Consider the following 21,446-nt stretch of genomic DNA (forward strand, 5'->3'; position numbering starts at 1 on the left):
CCTCCCTGAAGGCTCAGATGATGGTTGGCAGTTTTTAGCAATGAAGTGTTTTTAAATTAAGGTATGCATATTGTTTGTTTTTAGACAATGTGATTTATTGCACACTTCACAGACTACAGTATAGTGTAAACATAACTTTTATATGAACTGGGAAACCAAAAAAGTCATGTGACTCGCTTTACTGCGGTATTTTCTTTATTGCAGTATTTTCTTTATTGTGGTAGTCTGGAACCGAACCTGCAATATCTCCAAGGTCTGCCTGCAGGGAAGGTAAAATGAAAATGTCTGTTTGTACCCAAGAGGCAAAATGGGTACGTGGGGAGAATCGGTAGGGTTCTAATCACATTTCACTTCCCTATGGCATGTAACTGGTGATGTGGCCCTAACCAATAGTCACTCTTGTGGCTAAAGCTGTGATCAACAGTAACTGTTGGGAACGAAACCAGAGGAGCGTGTCCCCTGCCAGGAGGAGGCACAGCATCTACTAACGCTTCCCAGAGGGGACTGGCAAGCGTGTGGGACCCACAGCAGTGCCATCACGAGTGCAGGCGGAGGGCCTGGGGCTGTGAGCCCGGAGGGAAGGCACAGTTTCTGCTAAGACCCTTCTCGGGACACTGCTGAGGCTGAGCTTACTCCGCACCACATTTACTCCGCAGTGCACAAAGTGAGAGAATTAGGAACACTGTCCAAAGGGGCAGTGGACGGCTTCAGGAGCCCCTGAGCGCTCCATGTGGCAGCATATTCGTGAGATTGTCGTAGAAACCAAACTCTAGCTTGTTGCAGAGCTTTCTACACGTGGAACAGCAAGGATACCTGAGGAAGGAGCTAGGACTCTTGGAGCACCTGGGGGCAAGGGAGGCAACCTCAGCCACGGCAGGCAGGACAGAACTTGCCGAGGCTGACACATGAGCAGAGGCCTGAGCGAAGTGCGGGTATGCGCTCTACGAACCTCAGGAGGAGCGCTTTGGGCAGAAGGACCATCAGGAAGGCCAGCACAGATGACAGGAGAGGGAGCAAGGCTGGGGGTGGGCAAGGTGGCCAAGAATTTGCGTTTTACTCCACCTGTGAACAGAAGCCACTGTGCCCTGAGCAAGAGACCGACATGACGTGACCCGTGTTTTAAGAAGCCTGCTCTGGCCGCTGTGTCTAGTCACAAACATGAAGGAATTGTAAAAGCATCCAGTGCGACACAGAGCACTCACCATTGGGTCGAACTAGGAGGACGAGCTCCCCAGAATGCCTCTCGCAGCTCGCTTTGATGAGCAGGACCACCTGGTCGTGGGTGTGTCCTGCAACGTCCCGACCATTGATCAGCACCACTTGGTCCCCTTCGTTCAGTCGAGGGACACACAGGTCGGCCTGTAATGGGATGAAAATAAGGTTTCCGATTTGCGCCCGGCTTTCTGGAAGGCACAGGACCTTAAGTTTATAGACGCTGCAGCAGAACTGAAACCACGTGTAGAAGTCATCTATCCCTTCACTCATCCATTAAGAAAACAGAAGTAGGAATCTCACTTTCCCACAAAGACACTCCTTTTTTCCGTCTTCATTAATACCTTTTCCCCTCATGCCCTATTATATACCTAGACATACAGAGAAGACTAACATTCTCAAGGTGCACAGATCAAGGCAGGCCTCACTTTGCATGTCCAGATACCTACAAATTTCAGTCACCACAGCTGAGTTAAATAACACCAGTCTCCTAACATGGTTCAAATTTCAGTTACTGTGATAAATTAATTATGAATAACTGCATAAAGTACAAAATTCGCTGCTAGCCCATGTCAGTCCAAAAATCACTATGTAAATCATAAATATGCACCATGATCAGTGAGCAATCACATCCCTTCTTTCAAAGGCTACTGGTGACTTGGCGTTGGGCATCGATTATTCAGTTCATGTAGAGACAGCAAAGCGGGTACTTGTCTCTGTCTCCCAGTGATAAACCCATGTAAAAATGGATAATCTAAAGAGCGAGCTAGCCAAAAAGTTAAAAGTGTAGCAAAGAAACAAAAAGGGACGGTGCTGGAAGTGAAATTCAAATTGAACATAAACTGAGTTATAGAAGAAATAGTTGACTATGGAAATATTGACACTTCTACTGTTTGAGAGACCCCAGATACGCAGGAAAAGGAATTTAGAGAAGGTGAATTTATCAACATAAATGATGCAAGTGGCTGCAACAAGAAGGATGAAGGTGTCTGAGGAAGTGATGCTGGCGAAAAACTTCTCAATACAGGCACTCCTGGGAGGTATTACACATCACTGAAAAGTGCAAAGGACAAGCGGAAGTGGATTCAGACTTAGAAAGGATTATGACCACTTGCCAAGGTAAGAAAAAATGCTCACTCTGTAATTTAACCTATATGACAAGGAGACAAGCACTGTTCACAGATTACCTGTGATAAGTTTTCACAAAGAAATAAAACACTTTAATTCTCGATGTTTCTGACGTTTGGAATTACAGGATACTAAATCAGCATTAGTTTTACTATTTTTTCATTTCCCTATATATTTACAAGAGAAAGCATCAGAAATTTTAAAGTTTTCATGAAAAATTTAAAGGCCATGGAAACAAACATAATTTTCCCCACTATACAGAGCACTTTGTACGGTTTCAGACTGCACGGTTATCTCTACAGCCCTGCACGACTGTGCATGTGAGGGCTGCCTGTATTTTACTGAGAAAACAAACAAGTAAATAAGCTAAAAGAGATCAACAGAAATATGGACAGCCTGCTCCAGGGACACAGGAATGAGAACACATGGGAGTCAAGTTTGCAGGATGATGGCTCAGACCGCGAAGGAAATGATAGGGCTGGACCTTTCAGAAAGGGCCGTGGCAAAGGCTTGAAAGATGGAAGCACAACTAAACTCACTGTAAAACAAAGTCAACAAAGTCCAATAAGGTACTGTCACTCGTGGAAAGAGCACTGGTCTAGGAGCCAAGTTCTTCCTTTGCCGCTTATGACATGTGTGATCTTAGGCACCTGAAACTCTGAGAAAGGAACATGTATCTGCCCTAATTATTCATCGTTGTGAAATTTTAAAAATGAGATATTTCAATGCAAAGCATTAAAATCTGGAAAATTCAAATTTAAGGTTTGGACCATTCTTTCTAGTTGCTTCTTTCTCTACTTCTTGTAGTGGTTAAAAAATAATAATAATCTTTGAATGTTATAGCACAGTGGTTACCCATTATAACTGAAGTAACCCTCTCATACTTAATCTGCTTTTTATCAGGGATAATTTTTTATTTGCATTTCATTAGGATCTGGCAAGTCTAGATAAAATGAATTTTGCTGGGGCAAGAGCTATTGGCTCAAATATGATCAGGTAGGAAGAAAAACATGATTTTGGAAATTATCCATTTTAGAAGGTTTCCAATATAAAAAATGACACTAAAATATTTGAAACACTGTCCTTTCCCCTCAGTCACCTAAAATGAGGTTTCGAACTGGAAAACTGTAATAGTCTTTAAATTAATAAAATAATATAAAAATGACACATTTCTATTTATTTAATTTGTTCTAAATTCAGTCACTATTTATGAAACATAGTTCTATGTAGCAGAAAGGAAAAATTACCAATATAGTAACCTGTATAGCATAAAAAGAAAATTTATAGTCATAAAATTTTGTTTGGGAATGAACCTCTCTATAGAATGTTCAAGAACACCCTTGAGGGCTTCCCTGGTGGCGCAGTGGTTGGGAGTCTGCCTGCTAATGCAGGGGACACAGGTTCGAGCCCTGGTCTGGGAGGATCCCACATGCCGCGGAGCAACTAGGCCCGTGAGCCACGATTACTGAGCCTGCGCGTCTGGAGCCTGTGCTCCACAACAAGAGAGGCCGCGATAGTGAGAGGCCTACGCACTGCGATGAAGAGTGGCCCCCACTTACCGCAACTGGAGAGGGCCCTCGCACAGAAACGAAGACCCAACACAGCCAAAAATAAATAAGTAAGTAAATAAATAAATAAAAGAACACCCTGGACTTAATTGAAAACTATCCACATTCACTGTTCAGAAAAATCAATATTTCTCTTATGACTATTACAATTGGCATACAAGTAAAAAAAGGTTTATTGTTTTCTTCTAATTATAAGAGCAATACATGCTCATTGTCATGATTTCAGACAATTTAAAAATAGGACACGGACTTCCCTGGTGGCACAGTGGTTAAGAATCCGCCTGCCAATGCAGGGGACACAGGTTCGAGCCCTGGTCCGGGAAGATCCCACATGCCGCGGAGCAACAGCCCGTGTGCTGCAACTACTGAGCCCACGTGCTGCAACTACTGAAGCCCGTGCACCTAGAGCCTGTGCTCCACAACAAGAGAAGCCACCGCAATGAGAAGCCCGTGCACCACAACGAAGAGAAGCCCCCGCTCGCCGCAACTAGAGAAAGCCCGGGCGCAGCAACAAAGACCCAATGCAGCAAAAAAAAAAAAAAAAAAAAAAAGGGAACATGGAAGCAAGTAATAAATACCAGTAATTCCACTACCCAGATGAAACACTGCTAACATTTTTTATCATGTTTCCAGATTTTTAAAATATATTTACATAACTCATATTTTTTTAAATGGATAAAACAAACATATGAAAGTATAATATGCATTTTTTAATTGAGTATAGTTGATTTAGTTTCAGGTATACAGCAAAGTGATTCAGTTACAAATATATACATATATTTTCAGATTTTTTCCATTACAGATTATTATAAGATATTGAATATAGTTCCCTGTGCTATACAGTAGGCCTCTGTTCTTTATCATAGTGTGTATCTGTTAATCCCATATTCCTAACTTATCCCTCCCTGCCCCTTTCCCCTTTGGTAGCCATAAGTTTGTTTTCTTTCTTTCTTTCTGTTTTTTGGCTGCACCACGCGGCTTGCGGGATCTTAGTTCCCTGTCCAGGGATTGAACCCGTGCCCTTGGCAGTGGAAGCATGGAGTCCTAACCACTGGACCGCCAGGGAATTCCCATAAGTTTGTTTTCTATGTCTTTGAGTTTGTTTCTGTTTTGTAAATGAATTCATTTGCATTTTTTTTAGGTTCCACATATAAGTGGTATCATATGGTATTTGTCTTTCTCTGTCTGACTTACTTCACTTAGTATGATAATCTCTAGGTCCATCCATGTTGCTGCAAATGGCATTATTTCATTCTTTTTTATGGCTGAGCAGTATTCCACTGTAAAATATGCACTTTTCATAATACTATACCTTATGAAAATATTTCCATACTTATATAATGCTACATCATCTATCATTTTAATAGCTGCAAAGCAATGCATAACTTGTTTAATCAATTCTAATGAAGTACATTTTGATTTTCCCTCCAATTTTTAAGTTTCACAAACAATACTACAATGAACGTCCTTGTGTATCCTTTGTTCCAACTGTTTCATTAGAGGTAATTCCTAAAAGTGGAATCGTCAGGTAAAAGACATATTTAATTAAAAATAAGTTTTACTTAAAATTTTTGTTTTTGGGAAAGCTATACACCACACAGTTTACAGAGCTGACTAGGTCTGTAAGATTATTATGATAAGAAACCATTTCTTATGTTCTCCCTTATCTTCTCCCCCTCTTTTGAGGCATCTTCTTTCAACATTTTAGCTACATCTTTTGTATTTACCTCAGTATCTCTAAATAACGTTCCAATTTTATTTTTCTTTAGTTTTTATTTCAGACGTTATCTAACTTTCTACTTGCTAGATGAGAACTTAGCAATCGTTCATCTCCTCATCTGCACTCCCAAACACACACACATTTCCCAATACACACTGAACAAATAATTCTGGACTATTTCCCCCATCTTTCACATGTGTAGTAGGTTCAGTAGTCATTTTATACATCACATCCCTGTCTTGTCACCTCTGATCACAAAGGATTTGTTTAAAAGAGGACATCTGGTCCAAGCTGGATCTATGAAGGGTTTGCTTCCTAGGAGCCTGTAAGTTGGATTGAGGGGCCTAATGAGTCTGGGTTGCTAAGCTGGTAACATACAAATCCCGAAGTTGCTAGTGGTCACATCACCCCACGTGGACTGAGGGGCAGAATGGTGGTAGCTACACAATTTCTATTTAGTACACATTTTGGAGTCACAATCATTTCTGCAGGTAGAGTGTGTCTGTGGTGCTAATATTACAGGACTTGGCTTGAAGCTGCTACTAAGTACACTTTTCATTTAGAATGTATTTTATTTGGAGTAGCTTGAGAAATGAAGCTAATTCAGTGTACAAATTGGTTTGCACTGAGAGAGAAGAATGGAACATTCACATAAAAAGAAACAGAGATGAAAAATAGAGTCCTGATGATTTTTCAGGTTCTTTCTAGAGGTCTGAGTGCACTCCTGTCCTTGGGTTTTGTGACACACCTCTAGAGCTATACGATAAATTCTGTATTTATGGTTAAGCCAGGGGTATTCCACATGTTCCCTGTTATTTGCAACCAACCAAGTCCTTAAAAACCAGAACTAAAACCATGTAACATGATATCCTTGATCAATCTTGATTGTGATCTTCAAATCAACTGTGAGGTTGCTGCAAAGCACCAGATCCCATAACTAGCCTCTTCCCTCAGGCTGCAGGTTCCTGCCTCTCCCAGGACACAGAGATGGTTGAATGACAATGGGTGCTGGCTCCAAGCCCTTAGAGACCATTTAGGTAAGAGAAATGCAGTTAAACAGAGGAGACAACAACAGAAATGGGGATCTGAAAGCAATATTTGCTATCACAGGAGCAATAAAGATGATGCACCCACAATTTACCAAGAACTGTCCTTATGAGCAGAAAGTTCATGGGTGCTGAAGCTGAAGGAGGGGGCACAGGGGGTTCATCCTCATGGGTACATGCAGTGTTTTCTCTACTGTTGCTTAGAATGTTCATAATAAGGAACTTAAAATACATATTCTAAACAGAAAGTAGACAAATAGAACATAGATAAACAATTCTACATGAAAATAGAAGCCAACAAAAAAAGCAAACAAACAAAAACTATACCTGTCTACATTTTGCTGTTTAAAGGGGTTATTTTCATAGAATCTAGCTTCTTTGTAAAAACAAGGATTTTAAAAACTGTTATAGAGAGGGAATAAATAAAAATTAACTTCCCAGCAATTAAAGAGGTTCATCCAACATCATGTGCTACTTGACAAATTAAATGATTCATTTTACTCCTTTATTTATACTAATAAAAATACGCATGTATTCTCGAAGCTAGGATTCACTGGGAAGGCTGCTGTGACTCACAGGTGTTCCTGGCGCAACTCGGGACACGATCACAGGCATCTTCTGGTCACATCCTCCCTTCAAAACAGTGCAAATCGAGTATCAGTCAGTATTGCCAACACAGAAACACCTTAATTTAAAAACTGAGTACAGGGCTTCCCTGGTGGTGCAGTGGTTGAGAATCTGCCTGCCAATGCAGGGGACACGGGTTCAAGCCCTGGTCTGGGAAGATCCCACATGCCGCGGAGCAACTAGGCCTGTGCGCCACAACTACTGAGCCTGCGCGTCTGGAGCCTGTGCTCCGCGACAGTGAGAGGCCCGCGCACCGCGATGAAGAGAGGCCCCCGCTTGCCACAACTAGAGAAAGCCCTCGCACAGAAACGAAGACCCAACACAACCAAAACTAAATAAATAAATAAATAAATAAAATTTAATAATAATAATAATAATAAAATTAAAACTGAGTACAATATAAATTCTAAGTTACCTTTACATTGAATCCAAACCTTCCATTTTCATCAGGTTGCATTCTGATTAGGACAAGATTATCATGTGGAATACCACCATTAGGCTTTAAAAGACAAAAATAAATAACTTGTCACGCTCTTCATTTGTAGCCTATCCTTCAGATATACATGAAGCATGCTTCCTGTATGTTGATATTATCTAAAGTATATAAAGAATCATAATTTAAATTTCTCTCGTGCCTTACCTGCATGCTAGACTGTAAGTGCCAAGAGCAACAGGGCCTCTATTAATGACCTGATTAATTAATTTCAGTGTCTCTAGAACCTGGCTCAAAGCTCTGCACGGAGCAAATACTCATAAGTATTACATGAATTCATGTTACTCCCTCTGCTTTTTAAAAACAGCTTTACTGAGATACAATTCACATACTACACTTCACCCATTCAAAGTGTATAATTCAGTAATTTCTACCATAGTCACAGAGTTGTACGAACATCACGACTATTTTTTTTTTTTTTGGAGGCAGCATTTGATTTGGTTGAAACTAAGATGAATTCAGAGATTGCAATTCTCTGGTTTGAAGTAGCAGATGAAATCACAGAGGAAAAAGTTGACAGGCATGTCAATGACCTGTTAAAACGCTACTCTTTGATTTTACAACCTTTTCTTCATCTCCCAAAGAAACCCTGTGTCCATGAGCGGTCACCCCCATCCCCAAGTCCTATTCAACCCTTCATCTACTTCCTCCCTATTTACTTGACTATTCTGGACATTTCACATATATGAAATTATACAATATATGTCATTTGTTACAGGCTTCTTTCACTTAACATGTTGTATGCCTGCTCTTTGTGGGTAAGTAGCTGGCTAATTCTTATTTAGCCTTCGAGACACAGGTTGGAGATGATCATTTCTAGGAAGTCTTCCCTTAACTCCAGAGCTGAATTCGTTATTTTTATATACTTATGAATTCCCATAGTCACTGCTAATTGTAGAGCTTGTTCAGTTCTCAGTCCCCACCTTCCTCGACTCACCAGTAGCATCTGACACAGCTGGTTACTCTCTCTGTGGCTGCCTTCTCATCAGCCAGTTGACTAGTTTTCTTCCTACCTTTTGGTCTGCATCTTTTCAGTTTCCTTTGCTGGTTTCTTTCACCTCCCTCATGTTTACAGTTTGGAGGACTAAGCCTCCATTTCTAGAACCTCTTATTCCGGTATCTGTACACACTACACTTCCTGTCGCATGGTTTTAAATACTGTCTACATGCCACCAACTCTCAACACTATACCTTCAGCTTCGACCTCTCCCTTCAACTCCAGAATCCAAACAGACTCCTACTAGACACATCAACGTGTCCCAGCTGAGCTCCCAACATTCCACCCACCCCTGTTCTACCTGTAGCCTTTCCATGTCAGCAAATGGCAACTTCATCCTCCTATTTGTTCAGGCCCAAAACCTTGCTGTTATCCTTGCTGTTATTCCTCTCTCTCTCGTCTCCCACAGCCAACTCATCAGCAGAGTAGGTCAGCCCCACTCTAAAGCTCCACCCAGAACACATCTGTGTCTCATCCCTTCCACAGGCACCACCCTGCTCCAGTCACTGCTGCTTCTTGGGGCCCTGCAACACCTCACAGCCAGCTTCTCTGCTGCTACCCTGCTTTCGGTCCACTGCCAGCATACAAGCCACAGTGAAACCGTCAAAACCTAAGCGACATCCCGTTACCTCTCTCCTTAGGTATGTCTGTTTGCTTCCAATCTCACCCAGGGTTGAAGAACGAGACATTTACAAGACCAGGCTTTTAGGATCTGGCCCTCTGCTGTCCCCTGTCCTCCTCGTCTGCTCATTCCGCTGTGTCCTCGCTGACCCCCCTGGTGTCCCCTGACCACATCAGCCGTACCCCTGCCTTGGCACCTGCGATTCCCTCGGCTTACCTGCTCTCACGCCAGGTATCCACGTGGCTTATCACCAAGCTCATCCCCGGCTCACACTATCTAGAACTGGAACACTCCACTCTGGAAATTCCCTAGCCCTTTCCTGCTTTGTCTCTCTAGCATTTATACTATCTAATAGGCTATATATTTAAGTTACATATTTTGTTTACTGTTTGTCTCACCCTTATCCCCAGAATACAAGTTCCTTGCAGGCAGAGTGTTTAATTTTTTATTTTACTCTGTTATATTCCCAGAGCCTATAACAATAGGTACTCAATGAGTCATTTTTGCATGAAGGAAAAAACAAACTAGACTATAAATTATTTAATAGCAGGGACCACATCTGATTTGTCTTCGTACTCCCACTACCTCCTTAAGTACCTGACACACAGAAAGACCTCAGTAACTATGAACTGATGAATGAATGATGCGTAAGAATCACCACGCAGGTAGCACTAAAGTTGTCATTCATTTTGGGTAAGGATTTTGATCTCTTTTTGATGCATCTGTGGGGCCGTAAGTGTGGGAGAATAGAGTGGCTGCCTCTTGTTTTTCAATTTTAGAAAACGTGGGAGGGCTATGGGTGAAAAACAAGAGGGGAAGAGTGCAATGGCCAGCAGAGACTTCTGGCACCGCCAGCACCTGCTGTGGGACTTCCTCTCCCTGTGTCTTATTTTATTCCTTGATGTCCCCTTAAGTTTCCTGAAATACACTCATATTTCTGTCTGTCATTATACATCTTCATGAACACAGTGTATCCTTAAAATTTATTAACAATCTCACCTTTGGTTCATCTACTTGAAAAAGCAATGAAAATTCATAAATCAGGGGATTCTAAGAATTTACCATTTTGTTTGGTACAAAGTACCAAAGCAACTCACGAATATATTTTGAAGAACAGAGTGATTATATATTCTGGAGACCCGTACTCAATTTCAAAAGGTTGATGAAAATGATAAATGATAGAGTCTCGACACCCAGTCAATTATGTAATAAAATTAATGGTATTTAATGGATTATTAGCATTTGTTCTGGAAGTGTGTGTTTTGCAAGACAGAAATCAACAAATTTGTCAAAAATTAACTTCTAGAGCAATGAACGTTTTATAAATATGATAAAAGGAAATTCCACAATTGGGCTATACGGTGGCACAATTCATGAGCAAACACATGATGAAAAAGAGAAAGTACTATAATATAATTTACAGACAAAACAGGCTATGTTACAAAAACTATTTCATTTACAATTAAACATTTTCAAAGAAATGTGAGAATATTTGAAGAAACTACTTACAGTAGCTTTTTCAGGGGAAGATGGAACATCAAATGTTTCATTAATATGGTTTTCCAGATCTTGTTGAGAATGTGAAAAATGAATTTGGTTCCAACTGTTTTTCTTTGATTGTTTGGGTGGTAAAGCTGGAGGCTGCCCATCTCCAGGGGTCTCTTGTGATCTAGATAGAAAAAAAGAGAAAAAATAAATATTTTGGAAGTTGTCTTACAGAATTATTATTTTATTTATTTTTTAAAGTAATGGTAGAATTTTATTTTTTAAATTAATTTTTATTGGCGTATAGTTGCTTTACAACATTGTGTTAGTTTCTACTGTAAAATGAATCAGCTATACGTATATCCCCTCTTTTATGGATCTCCTTCCCATTTAGGTCACCACAGAGCACTGAGTAGAGATCCCTGTGCTATACAGTAGGTTCTCATTAGTTATCGATTTTATACATAGTATCAGTAGTGTATATATGTCAATCCCAATCTTCCAATTCCTCCCAGCCTAGAATTATTATTTTATTACGATGTCTAACAGGAGACAAACTTTAAATACCATGTTTATTTGCAAGTGCCACTGTTTAATGAAATCTTCCTTAACTTTGAAGTTTAAAGTAACAGATCTAATTTCCTACTTTATCAAATCTGTGAACAATTCACATATAATAAAATATACTTTAAGGGTATCTCTATGAAGATATTTATTAAGCTACCATAAAAACCCCTTTCTAAGGTTTTCAGCAGTCATGTGGGCAGGCAGGGAGAAATCAGAGCTGAGAGCCGAGCTGTTCCGAAGACAAAACACCCGGTACCATCCAGAGAACTCAAGGGGTTGCCTGTTTTATTTACAGGTAAACACAATTCACGGAAGTGATGAACACAACGAGGAAGAGGGCTGAGCTCACTGAGGAGACAACACTGGATGAGTACCTATGTCGGAAAACCCAATTTCAGGTGAAGGGGCTAAAAACCACCTGACACTAGAGAGCATAACCTCAGGCCGTAGCAGCGGGAGCTGATCTGACCAGCTAGGTGAGACAGGGCAACTTCAAGGTAGACACTTCGCTTTTAAGAACGAGCACCCTCACTCCCTCTTGCGAGAGCGCCGGAATCACAACTAGCTGCTGCACAATCATCGACAGGAAGACACTGGAACTCACGAAAAAAGATACCCCACATCCAAAGACACTGGAGAAGCCGCAATGAGATGGTAGGAGGGGCACAATCACAATAAAATCAAATCCCATAACTGCTGGGTGGGTGACTCACTAACTGGAGAACACTTACACCCAGAAGTCCACCCACTGGAGTGAAGGTTCTGAGCCCCACGTCAGGCTTCCCAAGCTGTGGGTCCAGCAACAGGAGGAGGAATTCCTAGAGAATCAGACTTTGAAGGCTAGCAGGATTTGATTGCAGGACTTCGACAGGACTGGGGAAACAGAGACTCCACTCTTGGAGGGCACACACAAAGTAGTGTGCGCACTGGGACCCAGGGGAAGGAGCAGTGACCCCCATAGGAGACTGAACCAGACCTACCTGCTAGTGTTGGAGGGTCTCCTGTAGAGGCGGAGGTGGCTGTGTCTCACCATGAGGACAAGGACACTGGCAGCAGAAGTTCTGGGAAGTACTCCTTGGCGTGAGCCCTCCCGGAGTCCACCATTAGCCCCACCAAAGAACCCTGGTAAGCTCCAGTGTTGGGTTGCCTCAGGCCAAACAACCAACTGGGAGGGAACCCAGCCCCACCCATCAGCAGACAAGAGGATTAAAGTTTTACTGAGCTCTACCCACCAGAGCAACAGCCAGCTCTACCCACCACCAGTCCCTCCCATCAGGAAACTTGCACTAGTCTCTTAGATAGCCTCATCCACCAGAGGGCAGACAGCAGAAGCAAGAAGAACTACAATCCTGCAGTCTGTGGAACAAAAACCACATTCACAGAAAGACAGACAAGATGAAAAGGCAGAGGGCTATGTACCAGATGAAGGAACAAGATAAAACCCCAGAAAAACAACTAAATGAAGTGGAGATAGGCAACCTTCCAGAAAAAGAATTCAGAATAATGATAGTGAAGATGATCCAGGACCTCAGAAAAACAATGGACGCAAAGATCGAGAAGATGCAAGAAATGTTTAACAAAGACCTAGAAGAATTAAAAAAAAAACAGAGATGAACAATACAATAACTGAAAACAAAAATACACTAGAAGGAATCAGTAGCAGAATAACTGAGGCAAAAGAACGGATAAGTGACCTGGAAGACAGAATGGTGGAATTCACTGCTGCGGAACAGAATAAAGAATAAAGAGTGAAAAGAAATGAAGACAGCCTAAGAGACCTCTTGGGACAACATTAAACGCAACAACATTCGCATTACAGGGGTCCCAGAAGGAGAAGAGAGAGAGAAAGGACCCGAGAAAATATGTGAAGAGATTATAGTCAAAAACTTCCCTAACATGGGAAAGGAAATAGCCAAACAAGTCCAGGAAGCGCAGAGATTCCCATACAGGATAAACCCAAGGAGAAACACGCCGAGACACACAGTAATCAAATTGACAAAAATTAAAGACAAAGAAAAATTATTGAAAGCAGCAAGGGAAAAACGACAAATAACATACAAGGGAACTCCCATAAGGTTAACAACTGATTTCTCAGCAGAAACTCTACAAGCCAGAAGGGAGTGGCATGACATATTTAAAGTGATGAAAGGGAACAACCCACAACCAAGATTACTCTACCCGGCAAGGACCTCATTCAGATTAGACGGGGAGAAATCTAAAGCTTTACAGACAAGCAAAAGCTAAGAGAATTCAGCACCACCAAACCAGCTCTACAACAAATGCTAAAGGAACTCCTCTAAGTGGGAAACACAAGAGAAGAAAAGGACCTACAAAAACAAACCCAAAACAATTAAGAAAATTGTCATAGGAACATACATATCAATAATTACCTTAAACATGAATGGATTAAATGCTCCAACCAAAAGACACAGGCTCACTGAATGGATACAAAAACAAGACCCATATATATGCTGTCTACAAGAGACCCACTTCAGACCTAGGGACACATACAGACTGAAAGTGAGGAGATGGAAAAAGATATTCCATGCAAACGGAAATCAAAAGAAAGCTGGAGTAGCAATACTCATTCAGGTAAAATAGACTTTAAAATAAAGAATGTTACAAGAGACAAGGAAGGACACTGATAATGATCAAGGAATCAATCCAAGAAGAAGATATAACAATTATAAATATATATTCACCCAACATAGGAGCACCTCAATACATAAGGCAACTGCTAACAGCTATAAAAGAGGAAATCGACAGTAACACAATAATAGTGGGGGACTTTAACACCTCACTTACACCAATGGACAGATCATCCAAACAAAAAATTAATAAGGAAACACAAGCTTTAAATGACACAATAGACCAGATAGATTTAACTGATAGGACTTTCCATCCAAAAAGAGCAGATTACACTTTCTTCTCAAGTGCACATGGAACATTCTCAATGATAGATCACATCTTGGGTCACAAATCAAGCCTCAGTAAATTTAAGAAAATTGAAATCATGTCAAGCATCTTTTCTGACCACAACGCTATGAGATTAGAAATGAATTACAGGGAAAAAAAAGTAAAAAACACACATGGAGGCTAAACAATACGTTACTAAATAACCAAGAGATCACTGAAGAAATCAAAGAGGAAATCAAAAAATACCTAGAAACAAATGACAATGAAAACACGACGATCCAAAACCTATGGGATGCAGCAAAAGCAGTTCTAAGAGGGAAGTTGATAGCAATACAAGCCTACCTCAAGAAATGAGAAAAATCTCAAATAAACAATCTAACCTTACACCTAAAGGAACTAGGGAAAGAAGAACAAACAAAACCCAGAGTTAGCAGAAGGAAAAAAATCATAAAGATCAGAGCAGAAATAAATGAAATAGAAACAAAGAAAACAACAGCAAAGATCAATAAAACTAAAAGCTGGTTCTTTGAGAAGATAAACAAAATTGATAAACCATTAGCCAAACGCATCAAGAAAAAGAGGGAGAGGACTCAAATCAATAAAATTAGAAATGAAAAAGGAGAAGTTACAACAGACACAGCAGAAATACAAAGCATCCTAAGAGACTACTACAAGCAACTCTGCCAAAAAAATGGACAACCTGGAAGAAGTGGACAAAATCTTAGAAAGGTATAACTTTCCGAGACTGAACCAGGAAGAAATAGGAAATATGAACAGACCAATCACAAGTAATGAAATTGAAACTGTGATCAAAAATCTTCCAACAAACAAAAGTCCAGGACCAGATGGCTTCACAGGTGAATTCTATCAAACGTTTAGAGAAGAGCTAACACCCATCCTTCTCAAACTCTTCCAAAAAATTGCAGAGGAAGGAACACTCCCAAACTCATTCTATGAGGCCACCATCACCCTGATACCAAAATCAGACAAAGATACTACAAAAAAAGAAAATTACAGACCAATATCACTGATGAATATAGATGCAAAAATCGTCAACAAAATACTAGCAAATAGAATCCCACAACGCATTAAAAGGATCATACACCATGATCAAGTGGGGTTTATCCCAGGGATGCAAGGATTCTTCAGTATACGCAAATCAATCAATGTAATACACCATATTAACAAACTGAAGAAGAAAAACCATATGATCATCCAATAGATGCAGAAAAAGCTTCTGATAAAGTTCAACACCCATTTATGATAAAAACTCTCCAGAAAGTGGGCACAGAGAGAACCTACCTCAACATAATAAAGGCCATATATGACAAACCCACAGCAAGCATCATTCTCAATGGTGAAAAACTGAAAGCATTTCCTCTAAGATCAGGAACAAGACAAGGATGTCCACTCTCGCCACTCTTACTCAACATAGTTTTGGAAGTTTTAGCCAAAGCCATCAGAGAAGAAAAAGAAATAAAAGGAATACAAATTGGAAAAGAAGAAGTAAAACTGTCAGTGTTCGCAGATGACATGATACTATACACAGAGAATCCTAAAGATGCCAGCAGAAAACTACTAGAGCTAATCAATGAATTTGGTAAAGTTGCAGGATACAAAATTAATGCACAGAAATTTCTTGCATTCCTATACACTAATGATGAAAAATCTGAAAGAGAAATTAAGGAAACACTCCCATTTACCACTGCAACAAAAAGAATAAAATACCTAGGAATAAACCTACCTAGGGAGACAAAAGACCTGTATGCAGAAAACTATAAGACACTGCTGAAAGAAATTAAAGATGATACAAACAGATGGAGAGATATACCATGTTCTTGGATTGGAAGAATCAATATTGTGAAAATGACTATACTACTCAAAGCAATCTACAGATTCAATGCATTCCCTATCAAATTACCAATGGCATTTTCTACAGAACTAGAACCAAAAAATCTTAAAATCTGTGTGGAGACACAAAAGACCCCGAGTAGCCAAGGCAGTCTTGAGGGAAAAAAACGGAGCTGGAGGAATCAGACTCCCTGATTTCAGACTATACTACAAAGTTACAGTAATCAAGACAATATGGTACTGGCACAAAAACAGAAATATAGATCAATGGAACAAGATAGAAAGCCCAGAGATAAACCCACGCATCTATGGTCAACTAATCTATGACAAAGGAGGCAAGGATATACAATGGAGAAAGGACAGTCTCTTCAATAAGTGGTGCTGGGAAAACTGGACAGTTGCATGTAAAAGAATGAAAATAGAACACTCCCTAACACCATACACAAAAATAAACTCAAAATGGATTAGAGACCTAAATGTAAGACCAGACACTATAAAAGTCTTAGAGGAAAACATAAGAAGAATACTCTTTGACATAAATCACAGCAAGATCTTTTTTGATCCACCTCCTAGAGTAATGGAAATTAAAAACAAAAATAACAAATGGGACCTAATGAAACAAAAGCTTTTGCAAAGCAAAGGAAACTACAAACAAGATGAAAAGACAACCCTCAGAATGGGAGAAAATATTTGCAAACGAATCAACGGACAAAGGATTAATCTCCAAAATATACAAACAGCTCATGCAGCTCAATATTAAAAAAACAAACAACCCAATCCAAAAATGGGCAGAAGACCTAAATAGACATTTCTCCAAAGAAGACATACAGATGGCCAAGAAGCACTTGAAAAGCTGCTCAACATCACTAATTATTAGAGAAATGCAAATCAAAATTACAATGAGGTATCACCTCACAACAGTTAGAATGGGCATCATCAGAAAATCTACAAACAACAAATGCTGGAGAGGGTGTGGAGAAAAGGGAACCCTCTTGCACTGTTGGTGGGTATGTAAATTGATACAGCCACTGTGGAGAACAGCATGGAGGTTCCTTAAAAAACTAAGAATAGAACTACCGTACGACCCAGCAATCCCACTACTGGGCATATACCCAGAGAAAACCATAATTCAAAAAGTCACATGCACCCCAACGTTCACTGCAGCACTATTTACAACAGCCAGGTCATAGAAGCAACCTAAATGCCCATCGACAGATGAATGGATAAAGAAGATGTGGTACACATATACGATGGAATATTACTCAGCCATAAAAAGGAACGAAATTGGGTCATTTGTAGAGACGTGGATGCATCTAGAGACTGTCATACAGAGTGAAGTAAGTCAGAAAGAGAAAAACAAATATCGTATATTAACGCATATATGTGGAACCTAGAAAAATGGTACAGATGAACCTGTTTGCAGGGCAGAAATTGAGACACAGATGTTTAGAACAAATGTAAGGACACTGAGCGGGGAAAGCGGCAGGGGGTGGTGGTGTGATGAACTGGGAGATTGGGATTGACATATATACACTAATATGTATAAAATAGATAACTAATAAGAACCTGCTGTATAAAAAAATAAAATAAAATTCAAAAATTGAAAGAAAAAAAAAGAACGAGCACCCTGAATGTAGTAACAAGATGAGTTTTTCACAAAGGCCAGAAGGGGGAACCAGTGGTTCAACTTGGACCCCAGGAAGCCTGCGTCTGTGGAAGTCATGGAGATTAAGGGACCAGGCAAGGCGAAAACGGTTCTCGTCAAGAGTACTGATCACCACAGGGGTTATTATTTACCTCTTGAGGTGGCAGGAGGTCCTTTGGGAAAATAGAAACATTATTATCCCACTGCCTAAGGGCAGAGGAGAGAGTTGCCAGCTGCTGTGGTAATCAGGCACAGGCTTCAGCCAGTTCCTGCTTATTTTTGTTGACTGATGACCGACACCCAAGACACAGCTCTAAGGTCTTGAGGAAGCAGAACTGTATTAGGTCATATTATTGTTCCAAGTTACCCTCCACTCCTCCCTGGCTGACATCATGCTTGGCCATATGACTTGCTCTGGCCAATGAAATGTGAGTAGCCTCTTTTGAAAGGAAGCTCTGTATTTCTCTCTTCCCTCAGCCAGGAGGCCAGCCAAGTCCCAAACAGGGGCTGCGGTCAGTCTGGGCCCTAGAATGACCATGACGTGGAGCAGAGCCACAGGTGATCCACCATGTATGCAGAATGTACGAGAGAAAGAACCCTTGTTGCTGTACGTCACTGTAAGTTGGGGGAATGTGCTACCAGAGCATAAATTAGCCCAAGGTAACTAACGCAGAGGTTACTGCCAGAGTGGCTCTTGGAAACATATGCTCCCCTGGGTAGAGAAGCTGTGAACGTCTTGAGAGACTTGCTGCTATAGACACGTGACAGACGTGGTAGCGATGCTAAAATCTGCTTAGCACTAAGGGCGTCAGCCAGGTTAACGATGAATGGTCTCGCTTCTCCTAAGAGAAAATATAGCCCTCCTCCAACTGCAAAATCTAGTGTAAAATATAATCACTAAATACGCAGTGAACAAAAATAACCACTCAGCTTTCTACCTGGAAGTCTTCAGGGCACAAAATGCTCTAGCTTCTGATAAGTCTATGAGGACTGCATCAGAGAGCACACCTCCCCTTTTCAGCCAAAGCTTCTCTGACATCTACCTTGATGGCCAGAGATTCCAGGTCCCAAACATACTAGTTTTTATTCTGCTAATTTCAACTGCCAAGAACCCAGGGCTCTATGAGGCGATGCATTCAAGCACTGCTTGTGCAAGAAGCTGCTAGGAGAGAGCTGCGTGCCTTGGCCATGGCCCGCTGCAGGGACCAGGGTAGACAGAGGCAGGCAACCCTTGGTACAGCCCCCGATGGGAAATCTCTAACAAGCAGTTGGCCGGAAGCCTCCAAGACTTTACAAAAACTGGGAGTCACTGGACTCCACATGGATCAACCAATAGGTCTCATCCCTTACTCAGGACTAAGTATAACCACCCAGGCAAGGTGAAGAGAGGCTTTCCTCTAGTTTTGCATACAGCTGTCACACCTGGGAAACATTTAGTCTCAAAACTAAAGGTCTGGGGCTTCCCTGGTGGCACAGTGGTTAAGAATCCGCCTGCCAATGCAGGGGACACGGGTTCGAGTCCTGGTCCAGGAAGATCCCACATGCTGCAGAGCAACTAAGCCCGTGTGCCACAACTACTGAGCCTGCGCTCTAAAGCCCGCAAACCACAACTACTGAGCCCGCGTGCCACAACTACTGAAGCCTGCACACCTAGAGCCCGTGCTCCCAACAAGAGAAGCCACCAGAATGAGAAGCCCGAGCACCGCAACGAAGAGTAGGTCCCGCTCGCTGCAACCAGAGAAAAGCCTGTGTGCAATAATGAAGACCCAACACAGCCAAAGATAAAATAAATAAAATAAATAAATTTTTAAAAAAACCAAAGGCCTTGGGGGAAGAGTATAAGGTTGGGATCAGGTGGGAATGGAGTCAGAGCAACTTTATTCTTGGTTCAGATAACAGTCTAAATACAGCACCAAGACAAACAACAGGGACAAACCCAAGCCTGCTTTGCAGCCCGGTATCTAAGTGAGCCAGGCCTGGTGGGCAGGGGTATCATGGTGGCAACACTCAGCTGCAAGAGAGGGACGGCACTGACACCACGGGACACTGTGCTAGACTGCTGAGTCTGCATTTCCAGGGTTAGTGACCAGGCGTATACAGTCCAAAAAGCTCCAGAAGTGATTTTTATTATCTGCTTCTGATTAGAAATCACTGTACTAGAACAGTGGTTGCAGATTCATGGCTTGTGGGCCAATTTTTGCCAACATACATTTGGCCTGTTCACTTTAAAAATGTGAGTTGACTACATTTTAAAAATTACATACAAAATCTGGATTTCCAGAATGAAAAATCTGGAAGCTTTGGAAAGAATAGACCTGCATTACAAGTTGTCAACAACTGGACAAAGCCAAGTGGTAGCGGCTGCCTTTAGATGGGCCACAGGCATTCCAGGCCACGTGAATCCCACCCAGTGTTACTTGCCGGACTCCAGTGGGTATCTGAATACACCCTCTCCTTTACTCATTCGAAGTCCACAAGAAGACCCAGAAAGGAAGAGAGTCCAAGTGTACAGGCTCGGGCTGGTATTTGAGCCAAACTCTAAATAAAGGGTGAGGAGAATGGAGTACAGGCAGAGGATCAGCCAAGATCTAAGAGAGGAAAGGATGATATAATTTTGGATTTCAGGACAGGTGCTACCTGCCTTCTCTCATTGTTTTAGGTAACTTTCTTGTTAAGGTAACTTCACAGAGAGTGATGGACAAGCTCTCCATGGGCCTGGTTACTGCAGAGGTTAAGGTTGGTCTGGGGAGCTTTCACAAACTAATTATGCCCTCTCCCAGTAATCTTGGTGACAATTTCCCCTTCCTGTGTTTCCACCTTCAATAACCAAACACACTCTCTTTCTGTCTATCTATCTACCTATCTATCTATCGTCTATAAAAGTAACCGAGAATATCAACACAGACTTCTAAAATTCTTATTTTGGGCAAAAGGTATCAATTACATTTTAAAGACATACTCATATTAACTCAATTTATCGTAACAAATAACTTCCCTGTTCATATTTAATGTAGAAGTATCATACAAAGTCAATCTATTAAACAATTATCTAGGAAGATGACTTTCATAGGTAAACCATGTATTGTAATTTGAAATTATTATACATTTAAAATAATATCATGAAATAGGCCAGTTCTTTAAAAAGGTACTACTGGGAATTCCCTGGCAGTCCACTGGTTAGGACTCGGCATTTTCACTGCCAGGGCCCGGGTTCGATCCCCGGTCGGGGATCCAGGGGAACCAGGACCCCACCCACAAGCTGCATGGAGCGGCCAAAAAATTTTTTTTAATTAATTAATTTATTTATTTATACAGCAGGTTCTTATTAGTTATCTATTTTATACATATTATTGTATATATGTCAATCCCAATCTCCCACTTCATCTGCAGGCAAAAAAAAATTTTTTTAATTAAAAAAAAAAGAATAAAAAGGTACTATTTCTAGGCCAAAACAAAAACAAACAAATAAACAAAAACTACCAAGGAAAACAGGATGAAGAGACATCACATACTTGGAAAGGACAACCAGGCAGCATAGTGGGACACAGCCCCACTAGAAATAACAGCTG

The 21,446-nt window shown here is 41.0% G+C and overlaps 1 protein-coding gene across 3 annotated transcripts in view; it reads right to left on the minus strand.

Annotated features, from left to right (window-relative positions):
- The window catches only part of PTPN4 (protein tyrosine phosphatase non-receptor type 4), a 182,099-nt gene that overhangs the window by 25,460 nt on the left and 135,193 nt on the right, over positions 1 to 21,446 (minus strand). For all 3 annotated transcript variants that reach the window (XM_059912035.1, XM_059912036.1, XM_059912039.1), the window contains 4 exons: positions 10,923 to 11,082; positions 7,717 to 7,800; positions 7,251 to 7,307; positions 1,203 to 1,359 (listed from right to left, as the gene is read on the minus strand). In XM_059912035.1, coding sequence (XP_059768018.1) covers positions 1,203 to 1,359; positions 7,251 to 7,307; positions 7,717 to 7,800; positions 10,923 to 11,082 — 458 coding nt within the window. The remainder of the gene's footprint in view (positions 1 to 1,202; positions 1,360 to 7,250; positions 7,308 to 7,716; positions 7,801 to 10,922; positions 11,083 to 21,446) is intronic.

This window comes from Balaenoptera ricei (assembly GCF_028023285.1).
Source record: "Balaenoptera ricei isolate mBalRic1 chromosome 7 unlocalized genomic scaffold, mBalRic1.hap2 SUPER_6_unloc_1, whole genome shotgun sequence".
NCBI lineage: Eukaryota > Metazoa > Chordata > Mammalia > Artiodactyla > Balaenopteridae > Balaenoptera > Balaenoptera ricei.